Source organism: Microtus oregoni, unplaced genomic scaffold (genome assembly GCF_018167655.1).
Source record: "Microtus oregoni isolate MIOR12 unplaced genomic scaffold, Mior012 000016F_ref0000370, whole genome shotgun sequence".
Taxonomy (NCBI): domain Eukaryota; kingdom Metazoa; phylum Chordata; class Mammalia; order Rodentia; family Cricetidae; genus Microtus; species Microtus oregoni.
This window is the reverse complement of record NW_024543075.1, coordinates 18854413-18873201: the sequence shown is the minus strand read 5'-3', so window position 1 is coordinate 18873201 and position 18789 is coordinate 18854413. Positions and strand designations below refer to the sequence as shown.

General features: G+C 43.0%; 1 protein-coding gene across 2 annotated transcripts in view; it reads right to left on the bottom strand.

The window, feature by feature from the left end:
* Xpo6 (exportin 6) overlaps positions 1-18789 on the bottom strand; it is a 110332-nt gene that overhangs the window by 25308 nt on the left and 66235 nt on the right. For both annotated transcript variants that reach the window (XM_041666499.1, XM_041666500.1), the window contains 5 exons: positions 18328-18437; positions 8627-8735; positions 7185-7277; positions 6198-6267; positions 1702-1861 (listed from right to left, as the gene is read on the bottom strand). In XM_041666499.1, coding sequence (XP_041522433.1) covers positions 1702-1861; positions 6198-6267; positions 7185-7277; positions 8627-8735; positions 18328-18437 — 542 coding nt within the window. The remainder of the gene's footprint in view (positions 1-1701; positions 1862-6197; positions 6268-7184; positions 7278-8626; positions 8736-18327; positions 18438-18789) is intronic.

The window sequence follows — 18789 nt, the reverse complement described above, 5'->3', positions numbered from 1 at the left end:
CAAGTCCTTAAAATTTCTGTAAAACAGGAATGAAAATAGGAACTATCACACAAAAATGTGTGTTCATGTGTTATATTTGTTAAGCATGTGTTAAAATCACAGCTGTGTGGGTATGCATGTCCCCTGCAAGCACAAAGGTCACAGATGGATTATGGGTGTCCCATTCTACCTTTCTTTACCTTTTTCCCTTGAAACACAATCTCTTGATAGACCTGTCTAGGCTGGTAGCCACCAAGTCTCAGTCATCCTGTCTGGCTCCACAATATAGCAAGCACTCAGTACCACCCTCTGAGTCATTTCCCTACCTTCTGGTGTTGAGCTCCTTAAGTTGTGTTCTACACTAAACCTGTAATTAGATGTATCTGTGTTCAGCAACTATAATATCAGGTTTCATGTGACCTATCAGACAACAGTGCTAACTAATCACAATGGCTAGTCAAATCACAAAACTATAGGGAAAGCCTTCTCTCATACACTAGTCTTGGTTTATTTATTTTTAAATATTTATTTATTATGTATACAATGTTCTGTCTGTGTGTATGCCTGCAGGCCAGAAGAGGGCACCAGACCCCATTACAGATGGTTATGAGGCACCATGTGGTTGCTGGGAATTGAACTCAGGACCTTAGGAAGAGCAGGCAATGCTCTTAACCACTGAGCCATCTCTCCAGCCCAGTGTGCTTTTTCTTATCCTAAGAATCTAAAGTACCCAATACTTCCCACCTGACTTTCAGTGTCTAAAATGTTTAGTGGGGGGACTGGGCATCTAAATGAGATGTTTCCCAGCAAACAGCTGCATTTCTCTCCACGGACCCAAACTCGAGCCAAGACTGGAGACTGCCCCATTTCTCAGGAGTTTAATTGGACTAGACAAACCATCAATAGCCTATACCTCTAATACCTGTGGCCTACATGACAAGAATTGAATTCTTCAATTTGATGCTGCTTTCTAGTGAAATCTTTCCCCCTTTCCCTCATGCATGAATATGTCTGTGCACATTCATAATTCATGTGTGTGCATTATATATCAGTGTGGAGAACCAAAGGATAACCCTGGGCATTATTCCTCAGATACCTTCCACCTTTCTTTCCCCTTCCTTCCTTCCTGTCATTTTATTCTTTTTTTTTTTTTTTGGCGGATGGTGGGGGAGGGGGGCATGCAAGCCTCTCACTGAAGCCCACTGTCTGGCCAGCAGGCCCCAGGGATCAGCCTGTTTCTGCCTCCCCAAAGCTGAAATTACAAGTGTGTGTCACTGTGCCTGGGTTTTTTCCCCTTCCCTGTTTTGTTATGTTTTTAAATATTGGTTCTGAAGATCAAACTCAGGTCACTCTTGCAAGGTATCTTCCCAGCCCCAGTAGGGCTTTTTTGATGTTTCTTTATCCTGTCAGGAAAGACATAGAGCTTGATTGTGCCTGGATTTTTCTGAGTCCAATACCAATTATACAGGTTGCCAATAAACTAACAACTTGGCTTATTATTTTATCCATCATGTGTTTTATTCACCATGCTAAGTACCTTATTCAATTCTTACAGTAAAACTTCAAGAACCCTTTCCCACGGTTTTACAGATGGAGGCCTTAAAGCTCAGTATATCAAATGGCAATCTGCTCCATATTAACCTACACATGGAAAAACACAGAACACACACAACATGCCACCCTTCCATAAAAAGGAGGGGCTGCAGGGTCCAGCCAGCCTACCTCTCCACGACTGTGAGAGCATCATTGAACCTTGCAGCAAACACATCCCCAGTGAAGTACTCAGCTAAACGGCCCACAGCCTGCAGCAGGGAGCTCAAGTCTCGCAGTGAGCAGTGCAAGCGCCGGCAGTCATTCTCCGCTGTGATGTTCAGCCTGTGTCCTGGAATACAGTATCTCTTAGTTCTCCAGAGAAGAACAAACTTTAATTGTAATAAACAACCATTCCTAACAAGCCAAACAGAGCAAACTAATGCTTCAGGCAATAAAAATCTTTAGTTGCTTTCCAGTACAGAACAGCACATCTGGGAACAGCCTCTACCTATGACTTTACCCATGTTGTTCCAGGGACCCAAGGCAAGGACAAACAGCCTGGTATATCCCTGATTAGATTCCTTCTGACACTGGCAGTTATGACATTATCAACCTACACACAGGCCATGCAAATGGGTGAATCCAATAAGTGACATGCCCACCACAGTCCTATTTCCAGGGCAGAGCTGGTGCCCTCTGGGAGCTCTGCATTCCATCCCAGGATCTAGGCCAGTACAACAGGAAAAGACAGCCTAGGACTTGGGCACAGAGACAATCCCTGCTACTTTCTCACTGTACCATCGACCCTTCCAAGCTTGCCTCTTCAACCTTAAAATGGGAAAGACACTATCACCTAATTCACTATAAGACGGAGTACATTAAAACCCTACAATCTGCAGGCATGGTTCAATTTTGTAATTATTATGGATCACAATGAGCTAAAAATTTTCTAAGGCCTGACACTTTCTTACTTTTCAACATAAAACTAAACCTAGCAAGTATGATGTTAAGATGAATGACAAAACACCCCTGACTGGTCTTGTGGACCAGTCTCTTCATAGCCACTCATAGAACCAAAGAGCATCAGGACTCAGTCTAGAGAAAGACCATGCTTATCACGTGTGGGAGATATCAAGTGGGGAAGCCATAGTTAAGACCCAGGTTTGGACACTTGCAAACCCACATTCCCTTAGCACTTTTCAAATCTGTGTCCTCCCAGAGCCACTCCAGGACTTCCCCCTCTATCACCAAACCTCCTCCGCTGGTGTCTGCTCCACTACCATCTGTTGTCTTGCTATGAAGCCCTTTGGTGGAACTATGCCCAGCAGTTATCGTAGACACTAGGAAGAATGAGTCGTCTGCTGTGTGTCTGCACCTTTCTCCTAAACTCAGATCACCTAAGAACACCTCCATTCCCCGTTCCCCGAGGATCCTCAACACCAACCCTGTGAAGCACACCTGCATCTGTGTAGCCATGTGAATGACACCTTGAATAGAAAACAGCCCAGACAGGCTGCATATGTGTTTTTCACTGTGGGTTTGAATAAAATGAAACTGCTGACAGCTGACTATTTTTGGACTGAATAAAACAAATTCTGTCTAATTCAATCTAATACATGTCCCACCCAAGGTTCATGGCACTCAGCACTGCAGCTGATCCTTTCCCGAGCCATCTGCAAGGCAGACAGACACAGAAGCACGAAGGATCCCAATTATGCTCTCCAGCCTTGTCCCACTCCTCTAGGAAATCTGCCCCTGGCCTCAGAAGTACACACGGCATGCAGGGGAAGGGAGGCCTGTGCACAATGGCACGTGTTTTCTCTTACTTGGCCAAGGCTAGGTCATGGGCACGCCTCCTCCCTGTCACTACACAAAAATCAGCAAGCCTATCCCCTTTACTGCCTCCAGATCCCTCACAGGAGCCACACCCAGTACACAGAACATTGAATGTCTGTGAGGTAGAACCTTTAAATGGAAATGATACTACATACTGAATTAGACAAGCTTTCAAAGTCCTCTTTCCCTGCTAAACCAAGCTACCATGAAGCAGTCTAAAAAGCAGCTTCCTTGACCAAGAGGTGAAGGGGTAGAGGTATAAATATGAACATTTAAGGTATTCTACCCTGAGAGAATACACAAATCAGAAACCAACCTTCACTTATCAAGAGCTAGTTCCAGGGCAGGCACCAAAGCTACAGAGAAACTTTGTCTCTGAAAAAAAAATCATAAATTGAAAGTTTCCTATCCTGTAAATGCAACAATCTCTTCAGCAAGAAAGCTGTGTAGCTAAACCAAGAGTTGAGTTACTCAGAGCTACGGGAAAATCTCAGTGAGGAACAAAAGAAGCCAAATAGAAAATAGGTATAAGGAGAACAGCCAAAAAGAAGGTCACCATCCACACACAGGAGAGACTGACAGCGAGGGCAAAAGCTGACCTGTCAGGGACATGAGATATACAGCAGCTGGCATGGACGTGCTTTGCTTTGTTTGTTTGTTTGTTTTACCAAGAAAGCATTAGCAGGAAATATAGCAGTAGCAAATATGCTAACAAAACAGTGCCTGGCGGGAGTGTGTGTTGGGGGGCAGGGATGGGCAGCATCCCTGAGCTGCACAGTAAGTAACCTTACTGGTTTAGCTACCAATTACAAAACACTCAAGTGTAACTTGTCAAATGAAAAGGAAATTGTACCTGACTCCTCACCAGCCCTGAGACTGAAGAAGTAAAGGCCCCACAAAGGGGAAAGCAATGAAAGGCATGAGCTTCACAGCCCACCAAGACTGACCAGCATAGCAGGGAGGTTACTTGAAGCAGCAAGCAGCCATGGGAACCAGAGAACAAACTGTTCAACATTTTTAATTTTTTAAATAACCTTTGCAGTGGAAACTTGGCTTCCAAGTTGCTAAGGCATTGAGGAATGCTTCACCATGGGCAAGAAAACTCCCTTTAAACCAAGAAATAATTATTTATCTGGTCTGAGAGGTTTTACCACTAGAATATGCACCGAGAATGAGATAACAGAAGAACCAAGTGCCCTGTGAAACTGGCCTAGGATGGGCTTTAGTGAATGCAGGGAGACCTAAGACTACCTGCCCTTCTGTGATGGGAAGCTGAGTATCAGCAATCTCAGAAAAGGATTAAAAACCCATGCAGACATTTACCCAGACACAAAAATCAATGACAGCCAGGCATGGTGGAGGCATGCCTTAAAACCAGCACTCAGTAAGTTCTAGGGTAGGGCAGCTTGGTCTATATAGCACATTTGTGGCCTACCAGGACTACAAAATGATAAACCATCATCACCACCAAAAGAAGTCAACTACAACACTGAATTGACCTTATGGGTCAATGGAAGAGGGCAGGATAACCCCCCCCCCTTTTTTTTTTTGGTTTTTGAGACAGGGTTTCTCTGTAGCTTTGGAGCCTGTCCTGAAATTAGCTCTTGTAGACCAGGCTGGCCTCAAACTCATAGAGATCCACCTGCCTCTGCCTCCCAAGTGCTGGGATTAAAGGTGTGTGCCGCCACCACCTGTCTGAATACACTCTTTTTAAAAAGATAACATCCTTAGGGCCTAGAGTATGACTCTAATTGCAATGGCCCTCAAGGAGAGACCACCAGTTCTAGAACCATCCAGCATTTCACATCAAATGATCTTATTAGTGCAAACACACATATTCATTTTGTAAAGTGCCTTCTCAAAGTTTACATAAACTGTTCTCATCCTGGTTACAGAGCCAGAGCCTGAACTTGAGACATGCCAAGACTCATCACCCTCCTGGGGCCCAGGCTGCCAGGGCAGCCTCACAAAGAGGCCCTATGGAGGCCCTACCATGAATGGAAAGTTCACCCAGGAGGAAGCCGCCTTCTGGACAGACAAGAGGTCAGACCAGCCTGTAGGGAAATGCAGAAGAGCAGTACACAGTGGGATAAACAGGGCAGGGTAGGGGCAAGGTGGGGTGATGCACGGATCTAAGGTCACTGGTGTCTTCACTTGGCAAAAATGAACGTCAGTTTACGGCATCTTTCCACCATTCCCCATTATTCCATCTCGCTATTAGCACAAACTGGCTGGCTATGTGGCCCCGGGTAAATCAACATCTCTGAAGAGCATTATCCTCTTCTGTAAAATACAATAACTAGTAACAATGCTTCTATCTCAAAGTACAGAGGAGAAAAAGGAATGACAGAGTAAACAACATAGTGCCTGGCATGCAATGTGTGCTCTACAAAGAGGTTGTAATTATTATCCGCAGAGTAACAAGTGTTAACCCTCCACTCTAACCACGGACAGCAAAGGTCTTTGCAGCCAGCTGTGGGCAGAGCCTCCTGCAGACTGCTAACTGCAGGAGCACTCCAAAAATGAATGGAGCTGCTACCCTGGCTGCTTCACATCACAAGTCAGAGGAAGATACTGCCCTAGTGAAATCCCACAGCCATTATTTCTAACATACCGGCTGTTTTAAGGAATATAAGGAAACACTCCAGGGCTTTTTAATCCGAGCCCTGATTAGCTTTCCCCCACAGCTTCTTTGTAGTAGGAATTTCTAAAAACTTTTATTTAGAAGTTGAAGAGATGGGAAGAGAAGCTGTACAAGGCAAATCACATTATTACAGCAGAGGTGGCAATAACTCAATAGTTCAGTCTTTTTAATGCTAAACTAAATTTGAAAGTAAAGACCAATTTACCTGACCCCGAAGTAACTACAAATTGCTGTAATCCCAAATAAACTTCTAAATTGTCCTGAAGAACTGGGAACTGAAAACAAAGAGACAAAGTTTAAAACAAAAATCATAAGTACAAGTTTTGATACTATTTTTAACATTAAAGCGTTAAGTACCGACGAGAAAGACAGGGTCACATACAGATGCTAAGCACGGTTCCCTTTCAGTGACCTCCCAAGACCTACAGATAAAACCTACTAGTGCCAAAACAATAAAGAAATCAAGGTCAGTTTGATTGCTTTTAAAGTCATAGCAAAAGATTCTGGGGCATGACTAGTACTGTCTTAACAAGACCTACGACTTTAAGAGCCAGGTCTTCTATCAAATCTGAGAAGGTCCTGACCTTGAAAAAAATATCAAATATGTCTTATTAATGTTCATGGCAAAGAGAAAAACAGACCCAGGTATGGGACTATCAGTTTCCCCTGCTCATTTAGCAGACAGACCTTCTGCCTTTCTTTCCTAGGCTACTATACTCACCCTTAAGATAAGAGTTAGCTGGCAGAGGTGGTGCACACCTTTAACGCCATCACTTGGGAGGCAGAGGCAGGTGGATTTCGGTGAGTTCAAGCCTGGTCTACAGAGCAAATTCCAGAACAGCCAGGGCTACACAGAAAAATCCTGCCGGGGGGGGGGGGGGAGAGAACAACTTAAACTTGCCTAAGAAAGGCAGGTAGCAAAGTGACCTGTTAGTTCCTGTGACAGAATGCCAAGTAGTGGCTTGCAGTTATGTGCAGAAGCTGACCCCAGTAACCTGTCTTGCCTTTAACAGATAGACAGAACACACACACACGAATGAATGAACACACACACACACGAGCATAAGTAAAAATAATGTATAGAGACAGAACAAGGGAAAAGAAAAATATGGACAGACCGATAAGTACAAAAGCCATGTTCCAGAACAAAAGCCAGGAACAAATTAGACTTCCCCTTCAAATGGTGAGTTACCAGAGTTGAGAAGGCATGTGTAGGAAGGAGCTCCATCACTTTGGCCACTACCTCCAGGCTCTGGCGTAAGTACCGTTGCCACTCCGTCTGCTGCTGTGGGGAAGAAACAAAGGTATCAGCTCTCCCAGACAGGCAGGTAGGTCCCTGTTCTCTTTATTACCAGCCTCCCTTTAGCCTTAAGTCTATTCTCAGATGTTAACTTTAGAGAAAATAGGAAATAGTGAAACCAGGAATTTGGAACTTTGAAAGGGCCCAGTTATTTATTTTTTTTTAAATATTATTTCATTTCCTAACAAGCAACTTCTTCAGAAAGCAAATAATTCACATAGAACAATTCTCTTTTCTTCCCAGGATCATAGAATTCAGAAACAATGTGAAAGTTTGGGTGACTTTTCTATTATCCCATTGATAGGCAGCAGTCACTTCTTTACATATACCTGACTCAATTATCACCATTCAAGGCATGGCTCATAGGCAGTATCGGTGTCCCCAGGGACCAGTCATTAACATAAAACTCTGGTCCCAGAATCAGGATGCATTTCAACAGGTTGTGTGAGATTCTTAGAAGAGCTAACATGAGGAATCCCGCCTCAGTCAGTAGCACAACTCACCCTTCCACACTGTATTGCCTCAAGTAACTGTCAACATAAGTCAGCAAAATAGGCCATTTCTATTATGGAGATGAAGGAATCATGGCTCAGAAAACCTCAAAAATACATCTCTGTGCCCAAAGCTGCAGAGATTCAAATGAAAGCCACCTGGTTCTAAGTAGTGTGCTTTTTCTTTTTTTTCTTTTCTTTTTTTTTAATATTTACTCAAAGTTAACTGGTTTTTTTTAATATTTATTTATTTATTATGTATACAATATTCTGTCTGTGTGTATGTCTGCAGGCCAGAAGAGGGCACCAGACCTCATTACAGATGGTTGTGAGCCACCATGTGGTTGCTGGGAATTGAACTCAGGACCTTTGGAAGAGCAGGCAATGCTCTTAACCACTGAGCCATCTCTCCAGCCCAGTGTGCTTTTTCTTATCCTAAGAATCTACTCTCAAGGTCAGGATCATGCCACCAGTCACTCTAACTTTGAGTATGATATTAATATTAGAAAATTTTCAAGTGTTTGATAGAAGGAAAGATAAGCTAAAGTTGTGCCATAAGAATATTTTCTTATTAATGTTGTGCAGACCAGCACAAGATTCAGTTTAAAAAAATAACAGCCTATGGCATATGCCTTACATAGACTATCATTCCAGTCTTCTCATTTAAATACCTCCTGAACTATTCCACCAGATCCCAGCTAGGTAGACAGTCAGTACTCCTTACAGCATCCCCCATGTACACCTGGTCTCTCTGTATTCCTAGTCTGCAGAGGTAAAACGCCTGTAAAACATTTTCAGAAGCAATGAGATAAGGTAAACCAACAGAAGAGAAATGCCTCTTACATCATCATCCAGAGTTTCGTCATCCAACTCCTCCAGTTGGGCCTGGTTGTATCTGAACTGGATTCGATTCAATACCTCTGTGAGCAAGAGGACCAGGGCATCTTCGTACCTAGGGAGGAAGGAAGAGCCAACATCAAGGGAAAGCATGCTTTCAGAGGCCTCCTGGACTGGAGGAATAGTACTTGCTGTGGACACACCTCAACCCTGGTGCTGTTTCTGAGTTGGCATGGGCGTAAATGAGAGAAGTGGTACTTGACTACTTACATCACACATCTTTGATGGTCTCTCTTCTACAGTTAAGAGTTCTTGTGATTATTGCTTGCATGGAATATAATTTTCCATCCTTTGACTTTCAACCTCTCCTTATTTGAATCTAAAGTGAGTTTCTTAGTAACTGAATCATAAATTTTCAAATCCATTCTGCCCATCTCTGCCTTTTAACAACTGAATCTAATCCACTATAGTTAATATAATTACCAATAAAGTAAGTCTGATTTCTGCCATTTTTCTTCAATCACTACCTTCTTTTGTATCAAATACATATTTCTAGGGCAACATTTTAAGTCTCTTACTACATATTTTTGAGGTTTTTTTAAAAATAACTTCCCTGGGAACTACTAATCCTGTATTTGAGTATCAACAAATAACACCTTTTCTGTTGTTTTCGAGACAGGGTTTTCCCATGTAGTCCTGAAGACCAGGCTGGCTTTGAACTCAAGAGAGCCATTTGCCTCTGCATCTGAGTGCTGGGATTAAAGATGTGCACCACATCCAGGTTAACACTTTTAATAGCTATAAGAGGTAAAGTGTGAGAAAACTAAAATTAAACTGCTCAAGATCAATAAGAAGGCTATTTTGAAGTCAGGGCTCCCTAACTCAAGCCTCATGTTCTCTCTACACATAAACTACCAGTGGCTTTAAGTCAAACCTAAAACTCAACCTTCAATTAATTTTAAGATCACTCAGAAACTAAAAGGAAAATTTAAAGGGCCTTGGGGAAATCCTGACCCTCTGGTTTGTATCTAAAAGTAATTTATTGAAGAAATACCTCAAGCCCCACATGTGGCTACTTTCCACAATAATAACTTAGCAAAGAAGATACCAAGTCATTATAGAATACTTGGTATCACGTGGGGGGGGGGGGGGAGAACAAACAAACAAAAAAAAAAACCGATTGTTTTTAAGAAAAGATTATGCACCTAAATGCTTCCTCTCCTGAAAACCTAAAACCAGTTAAACTGTGGTTCCCACTTGTCAGTGTGTGGGTGGGGCTGAGGCTCAACAAAGCACAGGGATCCTGAGACTATTGGACTCGCTGCTGGGATGCTAAAGGAAGACTGCAAAGTAAAAAGAAGGGTGAAGGGTTCATCCTTCCTGTAGGTTTGCTCTCTGACAATGCTGCCCAGCAACAGCTATCCCACGCCCCCACCCCAACTTCATTCTACATTCCCAGCACCTGTCTCACAAGCATTCCCAGTGAGTCAAGAGCTCCTGAAGGAACGCTTGAATACCAGCTTCCCAGGCCTCCTCAGAGCTCCTGCAACAAGAGGTGAGGCTACATCTTTAAAATCCTGAGCCCTCACCAACTACATGGAACTTAATTAACCCACTGATCCCCTTTCCCTGCCCCTGACTTAGTGGTGGAGCTGCTTCATGTAGTTATCAACTGTGTTGCCTTCCTCACCGTTTTCCTAGCCTTCTAACACCTATTTAATCAGCCATCTACATTGGAGTCTTGGTTAAAATACTTGTGGTTTCTGTTTTCGGAGTAGTACCCTAACCATTTTGCTACCTAATCCAAGAGAGACAAACTTCAAAGACTCAAACCAAGGCCAACTGTAGTCCATCTAGTCCAAGCATTGTCAGCCGTAAGATGAATCTCTGTAGAGACAGTCTACAGACGTCTAGCAATCCTGAGCTATCACATTTCAGTTAGGTGGGTACAACAGCTCATTTCCTACCTGTGGGTACACACTGCCCCTTCTCCACAAGACTGAACCATTGTTTTCAAGTGATTTAACAATATAGCAAACACAGGCCTAGAATAGAATAGAAACTGAGTATGGCACAGGAAAGAATACTGGGCTGGGGAAATTATTAATAAAATTGACATGTGTGGGGAAAATCACACTTAAGTGGATGTCCCAGGAAGATAATTAACACTCAGGCCTGGAGCACATTACCTTCCATTTACCTGTGACATAACCCATAAGGCTATACGTGTTTTGCTATAAATTGCTACATAAGATCAAAACACTCTTACAAAAAGAAAATCCCTTTCAGACTAAAGCACAGATAGATTTTGGCACTGCTAAATAAACCCCATCAGGAACTGTGCTAAAGGCACACAAGTATCCAATCTCCCAAAGTGTGTGGCAGGCATGGAAGAGGTGTATGGACACGATAGACACCCTAGCTGCTTGTCTATACCTATTAACGGCCTCCATTCCTACCTTGAGTAACTGAACGCTGGCACTGAGACAGCTAAAACACTACACTTTCCAGTGGACACAAAGACAGTAAAGAAAATTACTAGCTCAGGTATACCAGCTCATTTTTATATCAACTCGACAGGCTACAGTCATTGAGAGAGAATATTAACTGAGAAAATGCCCCCACCAGATTGGCCTGTGGGGAAAGTCTATGAGTATTTTCTTTTAAAAAAAAAAATATTTATTTATTTATTAAAGATTTCTGCCTCCTCCCCACCACCGCCTCCCATTTCCCTCCCCCTCCCCCAATCAAGTCTCCCTCCCTCATCAGCCCGGAAGAGCAATCAGGGTTCCCTGCCCTGTGGGAAGTCCAAGGACCACCCACCTCCATCCAGGTCTAGTAAGGTGAGCATCCAAACTGCCTAGGCTCCCACAAAGCCAGTGCGTGCAGTAGGATCAGAATATGGGTATTTTCTTAATTAGTGATTGATGTAGAAGAGCCCAGCTCACTGTGCGTGGTCATGGGGTGTATAAGCAAGTCATGAGAACAAGCCAACAAGCAGCATTTCCCCATGATGTCTGCATCAACTCCTGCCCTGACTTCCCTCAGTGATGGGATGTTATGTGGAGCTGTAAGCTAAAATAAAGTTTTCCCTCCAAGTTGGTTCTGGTCATGGTTTTTTATTAGCAAGAGAAACCTAAGGCAGTAGGGTTTCTAAAAAGTAGCTTTGGTCCAATCTCTCCACTTCTTATTTCACTGCCTGAGCCCGACATGTGGTGTCTGTGTAATCCTTCTTACTGCCTTTCCCATGAGAGAGACAACCAGTAGATCCCCATGTCAAGTTGACCAGTAGTCACTAGTGTTATCGAAATGATCCTCTATGAGGTTCTTCAGATGAAAGGTGCTGAACTGTGTCTCTCCTCACCCCAGCCGACATGTAAAAAGAACTACCCTCAATGTAACTGTGTTTGGGGCCAGGGGTAAGAAAGGATAAGTTGATATCTTAACCCAGTAGCACTACTGCCCTCCTAAGAACAGACAGAGTGCTTTATCTGTCTCTCACACGCATACCTGATACCTGAGAAGACCAAAAAGTTCGGAACCCTTAAGAACTGAAGTTACAGATGGCTGTGAGCCAACCATGAGTGCTGGGAATCAAACTCAGCGCAGTCGGTGCACTGAACTGCCAAGCTATCTCTTCATCTCCTTAAAAAACTTAAAAGAACCAAAAATCATACAACTACATCCAGATAACAAAAGTGAACTGGAAAACACTAACAAGGATATATGAAAAAAAACTCCAAATATTTGGAAATAAAATAGAGATTTAAAGTGAATTTTGATAATAATTTAAGTGACATGGCATATATTAACCTCTGATAAAGCTGAAGTAGTGCTTAGGGGTAAATTTATAACATTAAATGTACATATACTGCGCTGGGGATATGGCCCAATTAAAAGGCCTTGCTGCTCTAGTATAGGACCTAGGTTCAGTTACCAACATCCACATGGTAACTAACAACTGTCTGTAACTTCAGTTCCATAATATGATGCTTTTCTGGCCTCTCTGGGCACCGGCACATACAAACAGGCTGACAATAATACACACAAAATAAAAACCTTTAAAACAAAGTGTATGTGCATAAATGGAGAAAAACCCTACTAGACAAAAACTTAGCTACACAAAACTAGGCAAGTTAAAGCAGCTAGAAAGTAGGTGCCCAATAAACACAAATAAGCAAAGTGAGGATGTAAATGAGTCAATACACAGAAATAGTTCCAAGTCAGTAACTGCATATGAATGATACAAAATTCCAGATAAATTTTCCATCTATAGTGCAGTCTGGGCATAAATATTTCTATATAAAGGCTAAGTAGCTACTGAACTCTGACCTCTACCTTGTTAACACTTTTTTAACTATATACAGTGTCGTACACAACAACAACACTGACTTCCTCATTAAGCAGAACAATCCACATTGTTTTACAGCCTGACTTAAGGACACTCAAATTCCTGTGCTAGTCTGTAGCCAGCATTTGCCAGTACTCTTGTGACAGAGGCTCCCAGGACATGACACAATAACTTTAGGTTGCTTCACACACTGGTTTCTTCCTCTTCCTGTAAAAACCTAAGTTTCTACACAAGTCTCTGATCCCTGGATGAGCACCAAGAAAAAGGGGAGAACAAGCAGCAAACACTTTCTCAGGGGGCACCAACTGCAAGCCAAGGTCCCACGTGCTGGTTCAGCTGGTTTCCTCCACAGTGTGAAGAAGGCAGAACCACACCCAGCACAAAGGTGCAAACGCACCCTGAGATTCAGGCTCTCTATGCTATGATCTCTAACTGATGAGCAGGACAATAAACTTGACCCACAATTCTGCTAAGCAGGGCATGATGCAGACATTTCTCTTCACACTGGGCCCAAGTCCTGAAGTCCTAACAGCTTTCAGCCAGAAACTTGAACATTCTCACTGGACAAGGAATATGCAGTTTCCAACATCCTCCAGTTTCCAAGCTCCTAGGACCACAAATAAATCTGAGTACATTTGTGCTTCGAAGTCCATAGCCTGCAATGTCTCTTTGTTGTAACAAATGATGCAAAACTCTAAACCCACAAGGGACAGGAAATGAATGCTGCCTTTGTGACCTAACCACACCTACGTTTCCTATTTGAGACACCAAGAAAACAATTTCTGACTACTTCCTACAGATCAGCCAATTTTGAAGTTCCGGCTTAAGCCACAAATGTGATTCCAAAAGCATGCCCATGTTATCAGATGACAAACATTTGATCACATTTGTATGCTCAGAGTTAAAATAAGTATGGTAATTACCAACACCAATGTTCTTTATCAGCCACTCCTATAAACAGTACGTCTCTGATATACCAGACAGAACAGTGACTTCCAAACCTTCAAACCCTTAATTTAAAAGCATTTACACCGAACATACTTGTGGAGACATATAATAAAAGGGATGGCATAAGCCAAAGTTCAATGTTCTTTCTTTGTACACCCCAGTGCACTATCTTGGTGCTCTTCTTTCCAGTCCACTCCCTCAACCGCTAGAGTGTTAAGCAAAAAAAAAAAAAAAAAAAAAAAAAAAACAGATCCTAGGGAGGGGGTAGTTACTGTCAGACCAGTTTTGAGGATTTCGTTTTTTTTTTTTTTTGCTTTGTGTGTGTACATATACATATTTAAAAAATAAATCATGAGGCTGTGAAGAAGGCTCAGAAGTTAAGAATGGTTCTGTTCTTCCAGAAGAGTTGAGTTTGCTTTCTAAGACCTAAGGCAGTAGTTTAAAACTTCTTGTAACTCCAGTTCTGGGGGATCTGACACCCTTTTCTAGCTTCTATGGCCACCTACACACACATGAAACTCTCTCTCTCTTTTTCTCTCTCTCTCTCCCTCCCTCCTTCTCCTTCCCTCTCTCCTTTCCTCCCTGTCTCTCTCACACACATACACAATACAAAATAAATGTCAAAAAATATAGGTTAAGAGGGTAGTGAAGAAATGGATCAGCTGGTAAGAGCACTCCCAGCACACATATCAGGAGGCTCACAACTGCATGTAACTCTAGTTCCAGGGAACCGAACATCTTCTGGCTTCCACGGGCACCCTCTACTCCATACATACATGCACGTATACTAAACACACACATAAATAAAGGTTTCATTTAGGAAAAATAAAACTATCAATGAGAAAATTTCCTATCATTTAAAGGAGCCAGCAAAATTTCTAAGCATTGTGCTACCAGATGGCAGTCTGCCATACAGGAAGGTGGGTAAAAGGCGTCTTTAGCTGTCTATGGTCATCACAAGGGTCAAGTGGCAGCAGCATTTTATATTTTTTTTTCATCATCATCACTGTGATCATTAGGATACTTATTATATATCTCACCATTGTGTCTATGTTTCAGATCCAAGATTTCCAAAATCCTAACCTTCCTGCAAGACTTCCACTGTGCAGGAAGAAATATGACAGTCTAGCACCCAACCAAAAGGAATCCTTGAAGCAGACAAGGCATTTAAACTCCCTATAGCACTATCCCATCTATTGGTTTGTAGCCTATACTTTCAATGCTAGCAATCTCCTCAGCAGCGTCACAACCTCCACACCTCCTGTCTACTGGGCTTTAAAGAGCATTTTCATACTGATCACTTTTCCAGGGCATTTTCAACTAAACTGCAAGATATAAAAGACTACCTATCACTAAACATAGGCGAGTGAGGTACAACCCCAGAACCGAAGGGCTTGCCTCTTTGGCATATAAGAAAGACATTCTGATAAAATGGCTTTTCTTTGAAGAATCTCATTCATAAACAACTGTCAGTCAGTAACCTCACCAGACCTTAGGTTTCTGCTGCATGAACACACCCTGCACCCATAACCTCAATCAAGCTGACACTAAAGCAGCTCAGAAGCTATTCTGCCATCAAAAGACGTTTGTAAACAAAAGAACAAATGTTTAAACTTCGAGTATCAGTATTCTGTAAAATTTAAAAATCTACAAGACCTCAGCAATGAGAAGAGTTCTAGAGATCTAGCCCAGTTCTCTACCCAGAAGAGAGGACCCACCTCCATCCATTTGGCCCTAACTCTGGGAAATGGTGTTCATGGCCTCCACCACTATTATCAAGTGTCCTCCAATGACTAAGACATGGAAGATATACTATTTAGGGGTGGGGTCTTGTGGCGGGGAGGTGACATGACCTGGAAGGGTACAGCTTGTCCCTGACCTTTTCTTCCTTCTACCAGTTCTTGGCCTACCCCTTCCCTGGCCACTATGATGTGATCAGCCTTGCTCCACCCATACTTCCCACAACTATGCTCTGCCTCACCACGGCCCAGAAACAAGAGAACCAACCATGTGACCATGGATGGAAACCTGAGTCATGAGCCAAAAGAACCCTTTCCCCCTTGAAGCACTTTTAATCGGGTGTCATACTGCAGTGACAGCAAACCAGCACAACCACACTAGCTCCATTTACTAACCACTTAATGGCTCAACAACTGTCACCACCCATAAAGAAACAAAAGCTTCCAGAGCGAATTTCCCTAAACACAACCAAGTGTAACTACAGATGAGTTTTCAGAGCCAGGGCTGCTCCAGAGGTTGTGTCCTGGTAACCACAGAGACTGCTTTCATCGGTACTGTGCCGACACGGAAGCTAAAGCCAAACCAGACACCACCTGCAGCCTCTCCCCTGAGTAAGCATACTAGCACCCAGAGCTGGACCCCGTCCGTACGTGCCTGTCATGAACTAGTGAATATATATATTAAAATGTAACAATCAGGGTGGCACAGCGATCTACTGTCACAATGGAAAACAAAGGGAAGCCGCCATCTTTGGACCTACCTATTCCATGTGGAGTAGAACACAGCTCCATAGGAAAATATATAAAATATAATGGATTCTAATGCTAAGAAAAGCTGCCATTTGACCTTTCCTGTGTGTGGATCCTGTCACTGTTTGCTCGCATGATGAATTCACAAGTTTCTCTTTTCCTCTCTCTGGCCCACGGCAAAAACATTATACTAGACAAGAAAAATGTCTGTAAAGCAAGAAAAACATTCTCCATTTTCTGTATTTAAAAATTATAATTAAGAGTTGGTTGTAGTAAAGCAAACCTTTAATCTCAGCACTCAGGAAGCAGAGGAAGGCAGATCTTTGTGAGATCAGGGCCAGCCTAATCTACACAGTGAGTTCCAGGACAGCCAGGGCTACATGGTGAGACCCTGTCTAAAAGCAAGAAATAAGTTAAAAACCATAATAAAAGTTGGGCATAGTGGCACATGCCATAACTCCCAGGACTGGGAGCAGAAACAGGCAGATCTCTATGAGTTAAGGCCAACCAGAAATATATAGTGAGACCCTGTCTCAAAAAGCCAAAACAGTAGTAGTAGTAGTAGTCACCTAAGAAACAAACCTCTGTGCATGACTGTAAATGAATTTCTCAACTGGGCTAATAGGTTAGAAGGAGCACCCTAACTGCCAGGGACAGAGTGCCAGGCTGAATAAAGAGGAAGAGCTGAGCACTAGCATCCACTCCTCCCTCCCCCCCTCCCTCCCTCCCTCCCTCCCGCCTCTGGATACAAAGTGACTAGCTGCCCTGACCTGCAAGCACACACATGCACACTCCCTCAACACATACTGAATCAGAATTAACCTTTGGTCTTTGTTACTGTTGTATCACTGTGAGGAAACACAATGACCAAGGCAACTTTTAAAAGAAAGCATTTAATTGCAGCTTATAAATTCATGACCATCATGGCAAGAAACAGCCAGCAGGCAGACAGGCACAGTGCTGGAGCAGAGTCTGAGAGCTCACATTATCACTGGGCCTGGCATGGGCTTCTGAAGCCCCAAAGCTCACTACCAGTGACACACCTTCTCTAACATGGCCACACCTCCTCCAACAAGGCCCTATCCCCTAGTCCTTGCTAAACAGTTCACCATTTGGGAACCAAACATACAAATATATGAGCTCATCAAACCAGCACATCTTTCTTTCAATAGCTGCTCCTGTAGGCATTCTGTCCTGGCAAGGAAAATGTTGATTTGCATTTATCTCTGAAGTAGAGGGTTTCTAACTTGTGCCTTCCGCCTCAGCCTCCTTAGTGTTAGGACTACCAGTGTGCTCTGTCATGGTCAGCTCTTTTCCTAGTTATTTGTTTCATGACAACTACTTACCAATTTAGGAAACTTTGACACACCAGGCAGTGGTGGCACACACCTTTAACCCCAGCACTTGGGAGGCAGAGTGTGAGGCCAGGCTGGTCTAACAGAGTTCCAGGATAGCTAGAGCTGTTACACAAAGAAACCTATCTGAGCGAGAGAGAGAGCAAGAGAGCGAGAGAGAGAGAGAGAGATTTTGATACATCTCTAGTTTAAGGACATAATGAACCCTGAGCTCCTTCCATGTCACTCATCAGCTGTGAGGTCAGCCCTGAATCTTTTATGTTCCAAGCACTCTACACTTCCAGTGGGTTGTTTTAAAGTAAACCCCAGGTGTAATATCACTTCATCTAATAAATAGATGTGTCTCTAAAACTAGGGCCTTAAAAAACAACCACAAAAGCATATACCTAAAAAATTCTGAATGAATGTTACTTTTTTAAAAAGAAAATGCTCAGACAGCGTTCCTGCCTGGGCAGCTCCCTTGCCTCATTTTACTGAGGAGGCCCAGCAGCATGGTAGCCCCTCAGGGCACAAGAGGAACTGGCAATAGTGACTACCTCTGTTTATTAGGGTTTTGAAGTTTACCTGTTGAGAACTGCTTCCTTGTCTCCCAGACGACTTTTAATTTTACTTGTCAGATAGTCCAAAAACAGTGTCCAGATATCCAAACAAGAGAAGTAACCTTCATGAGTAGGCTATGATACAAAAGAAATCCAGACAATGAAATTACTTAATGCAACTGTTGTGCTTAGAAACACATACACCAGAATGGCAACACCAAAGGCCTACAGTTTGTTCTTCATAACCTCCACTAAGGACTTTGAGTCAGTCTTCACCAGAGAACCCTATTAAATCTAACCAGACAAGGGCACTGTAGGACACTCTGTGAGGACACTGCGCAGGGCTTGCAGAATGTGCCAAGGAACCTGTCTGAGCCCTGTGCAGAGAGGCTCCCACAAACTGCCTACTCTGCATCAACTTTTGAGATGCAGGAGACTTGTGCTCTACAGGAAACATTCACAGTCACTTACAGGAGCAGGACCACAC